The sequence below is a fragment of the Peromyscus maniculatus genome, chromosome 19, assembly GCF_049852395.1.
Source record: "Peromyscus maniculatus bairdii isolate BWxNUB_F1_BW_parent chromosome 19, HU_Pman_BW_mat_3.1, whole genome shotgun sequence".
Taxonomy (NCBI): Eukaryota; Metazoa; Chordata; class Mammalia; order Rodentia; family Cricetidae; genus Peromyscus; species Peromyscus maniculatus.
In genome coordinates this window covers 4,785,406-4,797,759 of record NC_134870.1, presented here as the reverse complement: position 1 = coordinate 4,797,759, position 12,354 = coordinate 4,785,406, and the positions used below count along the sequence as shown (strand labels likewise).

The 12,354-nt window shown below is 46.1% G+C and overlaps 1 protein-coding gene across 3 annotated transcripts in view; it reads left to right on the top strand.

Annotated features, from left to right (window-relative positions):
• Znf521 (zinc finger protein 521) overlaps positions 1–12,354 on the top strand; it is a 309,484-nt gene that overhangs the window by 141,664 nt on the left and 155,466 nt on the right. For all 3 annotated transcript variants that reach the window (XM_076554761.1, XM_076554760.1, XM_076554759.1), the window contains one exon: positions 3,731–7,083. In XM_076554761.1, coding sequence (XP_076410876.1) covers positions 4,171–7,083 — 2,913 coding nt within the window. In that variant the 5' untranslated portion in view covers positions 3,731–4,170. The remainder of the gene's footprint in view (positions 1–3,730; positions 7,084–12,354) is intronic.

Here is a 12,354-nt window from a genome sequence, read left to right as displayed (position 1 = left end):
AGATTGACTCCGCTGTTCTGTTGGTGAGCACTTTTGCCCCTAATATGACGGAACAGGTGTTGCTCTGCTGCTAACTGAGTTCCCAGCTGTCCACCCTCAACGCAGACCAGGCCGAATCTGGTATTCTGTCCTCTCAGGCGGCCTGGAGAGTCGTTGAGCCTGAGGTGGAGGTCTTCCTTGCAGGATATGGCCGTTTCGATGCCAGAAGATGGTCGGGAAAGCCTGGCTGGCTAACAAAGACAGGCCTTCAGCGGCTGGGTGTAGCTCCGGCCCCACATCCCCTTTGGCAGCTGCTCAGAGGCCACTGCAGTGTGGCCAGCCAGCAAAATTAGGAAATAAGGACCTCTTTTATTTACTCAGGCTGCTGAATCATGGGCATTCCTGTCTGCTTGGAGAAAAGTCAGGCGGCTCTACTTTCCACGGAAGGTCTCAGGAGTGCTGCAGACTTTCATCTCAGTGTTCACACACTTGTTTTAATGTGCTGTATGGAAATGGTGACGCTCAACAAGTGCAGCCGCTGCAGGCAGACGTCTGCACTAACCATGCACACACATTTGCATCTTTAAACAGCCTTCTAGGCCACAGAGCGGGCTCCCAGCAAACTCTCTTCCCTCTCTAGGAGATCTTGCTCTCGCTCTCTAAGAGCCAAGGAGTGTGAAGCGACTGATTCCAAGATCTGAAATTTAACATGGACGTTGAAGCCAATTGCCAGAACACAGAACGACAGTCGGCGACAGACTGGAGAAAGTTCAAGTTGATTCTGAATCTGGAGTTTGAAAGAAACCACCATAGATTTTTCCATGTGTCAGAAAATGAACTCACAATTCTTTACTGGCAATGGAAGCATTCCTTTGCACGGGTTAAGTACCAGGGATAGGCAGTTCTGGAAGAATCAGATAGACCTCAGAGATAGAATAGCAGACACAGTCCACCGGACACATCTTGAGAGGCCAGGACACCACTGGGACATGGACCAGGCCCTGTGGGCTTAGTTTCTAGCTTCTTTAACTGCGTGTTTCTAGTACTGGCCAGTGAACTTTCTGCCATCGTGACGTTAAAGCAGAAATCAACCTTTTGGAAGCAGCCTCTATTCTCATATTTATTTCCTCTCTCTAAAAATAATACTTTCACCTCCAAGTTTCCCCCTGCTCAGTCCACTCCCCTGTCCTGAGATGTATGGATTTTGTGGGTGATTGTCACCTTTGGCTATAGGGTCAAGAGGCAGGGGTGAGGCTGGGCAGAGAACTTTCCAGCACTGGGAATTCCAGTCAAATACGTGATCCTAAGTTTATCTCCTCAACATGTTAATGAAATTTTAAGCTTGGGAGAACACTTACATAAAGGTGGAGTCCAGCATGGACCCAGACAAGAACCTGATTTAGACATGGTGTTAAGGATTATACTCCTTTTTCTGTCTTCGTGATAATGGCTCGCTGCTCCCCGCAATTCTTTATACATACCTGGTGTCAGGAATTGCACACTTTATTTTACAGTGGCCCGTTGCCCCATGATTATTCACACATCTGTAATAATGATACATCACACCCACACATAGTCTAGGATTTGATGATAAATTGGCTTGCTAGAATTTCAGGCTTACTAGCTCCCTTCATAGCAGTCTGGAAGCACAGCGAAGGCTTATTCACTGTTTTCTCCAAAAGTGCAAACGAGATGATGTGTTTGAAAATATTTTAAAATAAAGCAGCAGGATTTAAATGCAAAAGACAAATGTGAAGTATGGCAGGATTTTTAACCTAGATTGCAGAGTAAATTTATTAATGTTTTCAATTGAAAGAATCTGTAGAAATTTTGGGTTATTTCGAGGATACCAAGTGTATGTATCTTAAAGGGAAAACTAAATCTTTGTTCTGTTGTTTCTGCTGTTGTTCTTTTGATTGTTTGTTTGTTTGTTTGCTTTTGGTTTAGTTTTTGATAATTGCTTCCACATGTATTACATCACGCGTTAAGTTTCTCTGCGTGTTTCATGTGTCCCTATAACTCTTACCTGCCTCTGAAACCCTGTCCTAATCTGGAAGCGTGGGGGGCTGTGGAGTCATATAAACGAGGAGACCAAATCATGAGGTTTCCAACTTGCTTTGTTGCAGTGGGCAGGCATCCAGGAATGGTGTTTGGTTGTTTTCTCAGGGTGAGAGTGTTGCCATCTGGCATCGGCAGTAAGATGGCCTTGTCATCAGTTTCTCCATGCCGGAAAGGAACGATCCTCATCTGTTTCCTGTGGATAAGGAGGAGGCTGACAATCTAGTGAAATCTTGTTACCTTAAAGAAAGCAGACACGGAATCCATTCCATAAAGCCTGCCCGTTTCTGCTTTTGTGTTCTTCATGTCGCTCGTGTGTGAGCCTTAGTGCCGAGGCGTTTAGCTTCCTGGATTCTGTTCTCACCGACGACTTTCAGAACCTATCTATATTTCTAACAGAAATGCTGTCACACCCCTCTCCCAGCCCTTTCATTTTCTGAACTTTGGAACATACTGTCTTTTGGATTTTCAACACTTTTAAAACTTTTTCTGACCTTAAGTTAGAGATTATCGTAAAAAGCAAAACAGCTTTTACAGCCTGTTTTGAGAAGGCTGCGTTTTTTAACTTGGATGTTAGGGAAACAGCAGAAAAAAAAAAAAAAACGGGGAACAGCATGTAACCAAAAAACACCACCTAATGTAAACCTAATGTTGACTTCCTTCACGCATACCGTGCTAAGCTTGATCTGCGGGCAGCCTTGTTTGTCTGCTCTGGGTTACACATAAATCTCTCAGCGTTTACCATAATCATTTATCACTTTTCCTGTTTCCAGTTTTTCACAAGTTGCTTTGTCTCAGCTCACCTCAAAGTGCGGGTCCTGTTTAGCTAAGGAAGTCCAGGCTGCTGATGCTTTTTGCAGAAGGAAGAAATGGTAGCCCACCTCTTGAACTTTCCCAACAAAACACACGATTGCAATCTGGTCCGACTGAAACTCTCCATTTTTTTCTTGATCCTGGCTGATCCCAGCTGTATGTAATATCTTGCAGTGCCTTCTAACATTTAATAATCCATTTTTGGGCCTATGGTTTCTGAGTCTTTCAGTTATTGAAGAAAACCTGGTTGTCTTTCATTACACAGGACATAATTATTATTGTGTTTTCTGTCTCCTTTCATGTGCTTACTTTTTAATATTTTTTTGCTGAAAGCAATAAGGTCTATATCAATAAGAACCCCATAAAAGACTTTTGGTCTTCAGAATTGCCTTTTTATAGAAAAACAAGCAAAATGCAGAGGGAATTTTTTATTAAATATTAGACATCTGGGTTGACTGCATTAATTTTAAATCACTCCTGTAATATTTCCTCTTTTCATTTGCTTCTTCACATGCTCACAGAATATGCAAATCATTTTAGAGTGAATACAAAAGAAACATTAAATATATTAAAATCTGCATTTTAATAAAATTGTCAATGTGTAATATATGCCTCACTTCTAAGGAAAAATGATAAAAGTAATAACGGGGTAATTTAGACATAGAACTATTTAATATCTTTTTATATTTTACAAACCAGAAAAAAGTAAATGAAGAATAAAAGCTTGGGCTCAGATTCGAAAATGTCTCACCCAAAAGCTCGCTCATCCTCTCCGCAGAAAGGTTCAAGATGGCCCGAGTATGTGTTCGCGGAAACGGTACGAGCGACTCCCTCTTGAGTTCTCAGCGTGTGTAGTGACTCCTGTCGCCTCTCTTTGCAGATGGAGTTGACGTTGAGGACGACCCCACCTGCTCTTGGCCAGCCTCCTCACCTTCCAGTAAGGACCAGACGTCCCCCAGCCATGGAGAAGGCTGTGATTTTGGCGAGGAAGAAGGTGGCCCTGGACTGCCGTACCCGTGCCAGTTCTGTGACAAGTCATTTAGCCGCCTCAGCTACCTAAAGCACCACGAGCAGAGCCACAGCGACAAGCTGCCCTTCAAGTGCACCTACTGCAGTCGGCTGTTCAAACACAAGCGCAGCCGCGACCGCCACATAAAGCTCCACACGGGGGACAAGAAGTACCACTGCAGCGAATGTGACGCGGCGTTCTCCCGAAGCGATCATCTGAAGATCCACTTAAAGACTCACACGTCCAACAAGCCATATAAATGTGCCATTTGTCGCCGCGGGTTCCTGTCCTCTAGTTCCTTGCACGGACACATGCAGGTTCATGAGAGGAACAAGGACGGCTCCCAGTCTGGCTCCAGGATGGAGGACTGGAAGATGAAGGACACTCAGAAGTGCAGCCAGTGCGAGGAAGGCTTTGACTTCCCAGAGGACCTCCAGAAGCACATTGCAGAGTGCCACCCCGAGTGCTCCCCAAATGAGGACCGAGCAGCCCTCCAGTGCATGTACTGCCACGAGCTGTTTGTGGAGGAGACCTCCCTCATGAACCACATAGAGCAGGTGCATGGAGGCGAAAAGAAGAACTCCTGCAGCATCTGCTCAGAGAGCTTCCTCACTGTTGAGGAGCTGTACAGCCACATGGACAGTCACCAGCAACCAGAGTCCTGCAATCACAGCAACAGCCCTTCCCTGGTCACCGTGGGGTACACCTCTGTGTCCAGCACGACTCCAGATTCCAACCTCTCGGTGGACAGCTCAACCATGGTGGAGGCCGCCCCACCCATTCCAAAGAGCCGAGGGAGGAAGCGAGCCGCGCAACAGACCGCGGACATGACGGGCCCCTCTAGCAAACAAGCGAAAGTTACCTACAGCTGTATTTACTGCAACAAGCAGTTATTTTCGAGTCTCGCGGTTCTGCAGATCCACTTGAAAACTATGCATTTAGATAAGCCGGAGCAGGCCCATATCTGTCAGTATTGCCTGGAGGTCTTGCCCTCACTCTATAACCTAAACGAACACCTTAAACAAGTGCACGAAGCTCAGGACCCGGGCCTGATGGTCTCGGCCATGCCTGCCATCGTTTACCAGTGCAACTTCTGCTCTGAAGTCGTCAATGACCTCAACACCCTTCAAGAGCACATCCGCTGCTCCCACGGGTTCGCCAACCCTGCCGCCAAGGACAGCAATGCGTTCTTCTGTCCCCATTGCTACATGGGGTTTCTCACTGACTCTTCCCTCGAAGAGCATATAAGACAGGTCCACTGTGACCTCAGTGGCTCCCGGTTTGGGTCTCCTGTGCTTGGGACTCCAAAAGAACCCGTAGTGGAAGTCTATTCCTGTTCCTATTGTACGAACTCGCCAATATTCAACAGTGTTCTTAAACTGAATAAGCATATTAAAGAGAATCATAAAAACATTCCCTTGGCCCTGAATTATATTCACAACGGGAAGAAATCCCGGGCCTTGAGCCCCTTGTCTCCTGTGGCCATAGAGCAGACATCTCTTAAGATGATGCAGGCAGTGGGAGGTGGCCCTGCCCGTTCTGCCGGAGAATATATCTGTAATCAGTGTGGTGCTAAGTACACATCCCTAGACAGTTTTCAGACTCACCTCAAAACCCATCTGGACACCGTGCTGCCGAAACTGACCTGCCCTCAGTGTAACAAAGAATTCCCCAACCAGGAGTCCTTGCTAAAGCATGTGACCATCCACTTCATGATCACCTCAACCTACTACATCTGTGAGAGCTGTGACAAGCAGTTCACCTCGGTGGACGACCTCCAGAAGCACCTGCTGGACATGCACACCTTCGTCTTCTTCCGGTGCACGCTCTGCCAGGAGGTGTTCGACTCCAAGGTCTCCATCCAGCTGCACTTGGCCGTGAAGCACAGCAACGAGAAGAAGGTCTACCGCTGCACGTCCTGCAACTGGGACTTCCGCAACGAGACCGACCTGCAGCTGCACGTGAAGCACAACCACCTGGAGAACCAAGGCAAGGTGCACAAGTGCATCTTCTGCGGGGAGTCCTTCGGCACGGAGGTGGAGCTGCAGTGCCACATCACCACGCACAGCAAGAAGTACAACTGCAGGTTCTGCAGCAAGGCCTTCCACGCCGTCATCCTGCTGGAGAAGCACCTGCGCGAGAAGCACTGCGTGTTCGAGACCAAGACCCCCAACTGCGGCACCAACGGGGCCTCGGAGCAAGTGCAGAAGGAGGAGGCAGAGCTGCAGACCTTGCTCACCAACAGCCAGGAGTCCCATAACAGTCACGACGGGAGCGAGGAGGACGTGGACAGCTCTGAACCCATGTACGGCTGCGACATCTGTGGGGCGGCCTACACCATGGAGACTCTGCTGCAGAACCACCAGCTCCGGGATCACAACATCAGGCCCGGAGAGAGCGCCATCGTGAAGAAGAAAGCAGAGCTCATTAAAGGGAATTACAAGTGCAACGTGTGCTCCCGAACCTTCTTCTCCGAAAACGGGCTCCGCGAGCACATGCAGACCCACCTCGGCCCCGTCAAGCACTACATGTGCCCCATCTGCGGAGAGCGCTTCCCTTCCCTCTTGACTCTCACGGAACACAAAGTCACGCACAGCAAGAGCCTGGATACTGGAAACTGCCGCATTTGCAAGATGCCTCTACAGAGCGAAGAGGAGTTTCTGGAGCACTGCCAGATGCACCCTGACCTGAGGAATTCCCTGACTGGGTTTCGCTGTGTGGTGTGCATGCAGACTGTCACCTCCACCTTGGAACTCAAAATCCACGGGACCTTCCACATGCAGAAGACAGGGACCGGGTCCACCGTGCAGACCACTGGGCGTGGCCAGCACGTTCAGAAACTGTACAAGTGCGCGTCTTGCCTCAAAGAGTTCCGTTCCAAGCAAGATCTGGTGAAACTTGACATCAATGGCCTGCCATATGGTTTGTGTGCCGGCTGTGTGAATCTCAGTAAGAGCAGTAGCCCGGGCCTCAGTCTCCCTCCTGGCGCCAGCAGACCTGGCTTGGGCCAGAATGAGACTCTGAGTGCCATGGAGGGTAAAGGCAAGGCAGGGGGACTGAAGACGCGCTGTTCAAGCTGCAACGTCAAGTTTGAGTCTGAAAGCGAACTCCAGAACCACATCCAGACGGTGCATCGGGAGCTCCTGCCAGACGGCAACAGCACACAGTTGAAAACGCCCCAAGTGTCGCCCATGCCCAGAATCAGTCCCTCCCAGTCAGACGAGGTAACTTGCCTTTCTCACATTTGCTCTTTCCCCTCCTTCAAAAGCTCCCCCCACCTTATAGTCGAGCTTTCCATGATTGTATCTGCTGTTGTCACGTATGCCAAGAGATGTGTAGTTTGAAATGCAATGTTTTTTTTTCCCTATAGCCATTAGCTAGCAATTACGTGGTTCCTAATAAGTAGCATTTTGGCTTGAATGGTGCAAAATAGGACTAATTCCAGTCCCCCTAGGACACTGTCTTCCCAGTGACTGAAGAGACTCGTTCTCATGCCAACCCCACTGAGATCTGGAATCTCAGCATAGCCTCTCCGCACAGTGAAATCCCCAGCAATGACTTGTGTATATGGCAAGGAGATAATGACACATGAGTAAGACAGTGGGAGCCACCATGCTGGCCTGGAGTCAATTAAAAGGAATATATGATTGGCGGGTAACAGATTAGGTGGGGTGTCTTTCTAATACAGTATTGTCAACATTCACTGCTTTTCTTTGTCTTCTGGATAGTGGGGAAAATACTTTCTCACAACAGGAGGTTTTCAAAGTGCCCACATTTATCTGCATAAAGACACCATCCCTGAGCATCACTCTCTGTGGTCCAAATTTAACATTTATCCCCCCTACCCCAGTTTCAGGGTACTGCATCTCTAGCTTTCCTTTGGTACGGCAAGTACGAAAAACACATTCTTTAACAATGCAGTTGCAGTTTTATAAACTATCATTCCTCGAAGCTGAACAGAGAAGGGCTCTGTGGAATGTCGCCTTTATCACCCCCACTTCCCAACCTGCTCCTATCTGGAGATCCATCCAAATGAAAACCCCAGGGAGATCCTTGTCCCTTCCACGTGGGGTTCCTGTACGGTTCTTATCTTGTCTTTGCACTCCAGCTCTCTCGGAAGGCTCCTGGTGTCTCCCCACAGATAGCCATCAGGCAGCCGGCAGGAGAGAATGGAGCAGGCAACACAGAGCCCATCCTCACCCAGTGTGGCATCTGTGTGACAGGCAGACTCCCAAACTTTGAAGCTGTTCTCCCTCTCATTTAAATAAATGAAATCCTTTCAAACTGATGGAGGCAGCTGGGAGAACGTAGTGTGGGTAGCGGTTCCTGGCTTCAGCGTCACATCCAATCCAGCAGTCCCTGAAACAAGTGGTACTTAATCATATGACACTGTGGGGTTGTTCCCCAAAAACTTTATTTCAAAAATGTTGAAGTCTGTATGAACATTAAAGAGACAGCTTAATGAATGTGTCTGTTTGTGTGCTCGTGCAGTTTACGAGGTTAGAGCACTGGCCCTCCCTCCTCTTTCCCGTCACATTTCTTCCCTGTTTCTCTCTTCTTCCCTCAACCATTTTAAAAATCAGCCTGGGTCACCTGAGAGTACACTGCGGATAGATTTTGACATCTCCTTAGACAAGGATATTCCATGTTTAGCTATATTATTAGATAAGGCAATAGAGTTAACTACATTAGCAGAAATTAGATAAATCCAGAATCTTTACGTCAGAAGGGCCGTATTCAAATTTCTAGACTGTCCTTAAAATGTTTTGTTTTTAAATGTTTTAGAACACGGGGCTACAGTGTGTGGGTAATGTGCTTGCTGGGCAAGCGAGACAACCTGAGTTAGGATCCTCAGAACCCCCGTAAAAATCAGGTGCAACCATGCTGGGGAGGGGGTGATCGAAGGGTCCCGGGCTTCTTAGCCAGCAAGTCTAGCTGGGGCGGTGAGCTGCAGTGAGAGTACCTGTCCCGCAGTATAAGGTGATGAGAGATGTCGGAGCGCGCCCAGGGTCAGCCTCTGACCGCCACCCAACCATGCACAGGTGCTTGCACATACACTGAGTACACCACACTCGCAAACTTAAGATTTTTTTAAAGTTGTAGAATAAGCATTCATAAAACATTTATGCAGAGAATTGTTCGTCTCCTTTTGCAGGATTTTGAATATCCATAGTTAACTTAAACAGCATGTGAAGATGGCTTAGAATGACTGCATTAGTGTGTGTGTGTGTGTGTGTGTGTGTGTGTAATTGTGCTTTTCTGTGTTAACAATCAAGAATGGACTGTTGGCTTCTTAGTAGATTGCTTCTGGAAATGGCCGTCCATATCTGCTTTTTCTTATGTGTTCAAGGTTAATACTTTCTGATACTTATAAATCACACTATTGTTCTACTTGAAATGAAATGCCAAAAAATAAAAGCAGCCTTATGAAGAATATGTACATATTAATTCAGCTAGAATTACTTGTCTGGAAAATCATTCTTGGCCTCCATGGTTTTTTTCCATGCCTTGTTCTTCATAGACTAGCACTCTCTACTTGAGTTAATTCCTCAACCAGAAAACTTATACTTAAATCATGGTTTGTCTTTTAATTATTCCTGAACTAGTAATGATAGCTAGAAAGATCATTTATAATCTACACTTTCATAAATCATTAAAATATTTTAAAAATACTTACATCTACAATGATTTTTTAAGTACTTAATTATCAATGGTCAAAGCAACTTTCATGCAATACGTTATCTCCCTCTAAACTTTATCTTAAAAGGCTTACAGAGAGGGCCATAATTGACCAGATATTAGGATTTGGTTTGTAAATATTTTCTTTTTTCATAATCAGCTGAGCAGGTTTTATTTCCAGTATGTTCATCATCATTACTATTGCCATTTTAAAATTCATTATTCTGTTTCAATTATCAAGTTGTATGGAATATACTCTCTCAAATTCAGAATATACACTTATTTAGATTTACAGAACAACTGCCTTTTAAACATACATAAAAATTTCTACTTAAAGAATCCTATAAATATAATGTTAGTGGGAAGAAATGATACTATGTAACAAGTATTTATTTGTTTACATTCTTGGTTAGTCATGTTAAATTTGTGATTTCCCATCATAAGTGATGTGTGAATTTTTTTTGGCACATCAGTTAAAAGAGAACTTACTATAAAAGCCAAAAGGTGTGTCATTTGGGAATGAATTTTTATCACAAATGAAATGTGAGTTTCATGACAGTTGCCTTGGATGCTGGGTTTTGGGAAGGCCTCAAGTGAGAGAGGAGGACGACCAGAGATGAGAGAGCCAAGACACCCAGATTTTGTTTCAAGAGTTCAAATTTTTCTGAATTGTAACTTCTAATCACACAGGGCTACTGGTGGCACTCACATTCATGTACATGTATGTCAGAGACATAGGGGTTATCATTTGATTGATGCTAGATTACATAATTGAACAGATTTAAATTTACATATAAATCTAGAGATATGGTACCATACAGTCTCCCAAATGGATGCAAGACAAGATGTGTGACACTCCAAGAAGGACCGCTGTGGGCAGCTGTCATGTGATGCAGGTATTGGGAGGTGAGTTTGAGCCTCTCTGCTCTTGCTCAGTGCCCTTCTGGATTTATGAAAAAATTGTTTTCTTGTGGTTTGCTCCCATGATTATTAATAAAAAGTTTCTATGAGACTTTGGAATACAGATTTGAGAGAATCCTTATCCTTGATGCTCCTCAGTGGTTGACTGTGATGTAATTTGCTTATTACCTACACATCCAGGGATGGGAAAACCCATCAGAGAGGAAGCACACTGGCCATCTAGCTTCAGCTCCATGTGAGGTGCCTGGCAGAGTTCCTGACGTTTGCAGTGTGTGTGAATGTCGGCTACTCTGGGTTCCCCGATGATGGTCTAGAAGCCCATTCGTAACTTAGAAGACTGTTGCATGGCTTTAAAGGTCTTTGATAGATGTTGGGAGAACATGGCATCTGTGGTATCCTTCTGCCTAGGTTTTTGTTTTGTTTTGTTTTTCAGGATGGTTTCTAGGTTTCTCCCAAGGATCATTTCAACTCACACTATTCCTACCAGTGCATTCAAATTACTCTTGCAAGGGCCATCATTATCACTGGAAAGGACAGTGGAGGCCCTCTGATTCAGCCACTGTGTTTTAGAGACCAGCAACCAGGCTCATATAAATTGAAATAATCTAAGGTCACAGAGCTAGTAAGTGGCGGACAAGAAAGTTCAGCTCTCTACTCCCCCAACTCCATTCAGGCTTAGGATCATGGGGTTTGTTTCTGTTGAGATGAGGTCTCACACTGGCCTCACATTTACTATCTCACAGCCTGTTCTAGAGCTACTGGTCTTCCTTTCTCTGCTCTGAGCACAGGATTTACAGACGTGTGATCACACTGGTCTAAGACTCTCCTTTGTGCCATTCCAAGCCCAGGCATTTGTCCCAAGCTGCTGGCATGTTTCTGAGCTCTTTCCATTCTCAGTCAGTTCTCCTCACTGCAGAGGGTCCTGAGCCTCCGTTGCTGGGCAGCTGACTTCTCTGTGCCCTCTCTGGCCTGGGTTATCATTGCGACTAAGTACTTGTCACAGGTGTCAACAGATGGCTGGTGCATTTCTCAGAAGGCCCTGTCTCCCTTCCTGGCTCACCTCTCACCTCCGTGAGTGCCCCATAGCCTCTCCTTTGAGGCTGCCCTGAGACTTGGTTTGCATTGCTGCTACGGCTTTGCATGCTGCTGTCCCATGGCCCCTCTCACTCCTGTTGCTACAACTGCCACATTACACCAGTGACTCTCCAATTTCTGCCTCCAGGGGGCAGGGCGGACCTCCGGGGAGGGACGGAAACGTGTTACATACAGTTCGATCTTAGTTTTGATTATGTGCCTGCATGTTTTTGTCTATACTCGCTGGATGTAAAATCAGTGCATTCTTTTACATGGACCTTGTACCTCAGTGAAGATGTTATTTGTATATTCATTCATTAATTAGTTTGTTTGTTTATTGTGTATGTATGTGTGTGTTTGTGTCCACATGTGCATGTAGGTGTGCATACAACTATATGTATGTGTGAAGGGCAGGGGTAGACACCAGGTGATTTCTCTCTTTTATCTTTTGAGATGGTACCTCTGTCTGGGCCTGGTGCTCACCAATTGACTAGAATGTCAAGCCAGCTAGTTTGGATACCCAGCTACCAACACCCGCCCCCAGTCTGGGTTATTGGTGTACACTACCATACAAGCTTTTTATGTGGGGTCTGCCCAGGCCTTTTTCCTATTGCTGCCTTGAGAGGCTTTTGCTGTTCCTAGTTTAGACCAGAAGGTGCCTGGGGTTTCCTGTGATCCTGTGTTTTACTTCTGTCTACTTTACTCAGGCAGCTGACCTACTGGGGGTGGGTGGGGCAGTAACTGTCTCCCATCCAAATACTAACCAGGCCTTACCCTGCTTAGCCTCTGAGATCAAACAAAATAAGATGTGTTCAGTTACA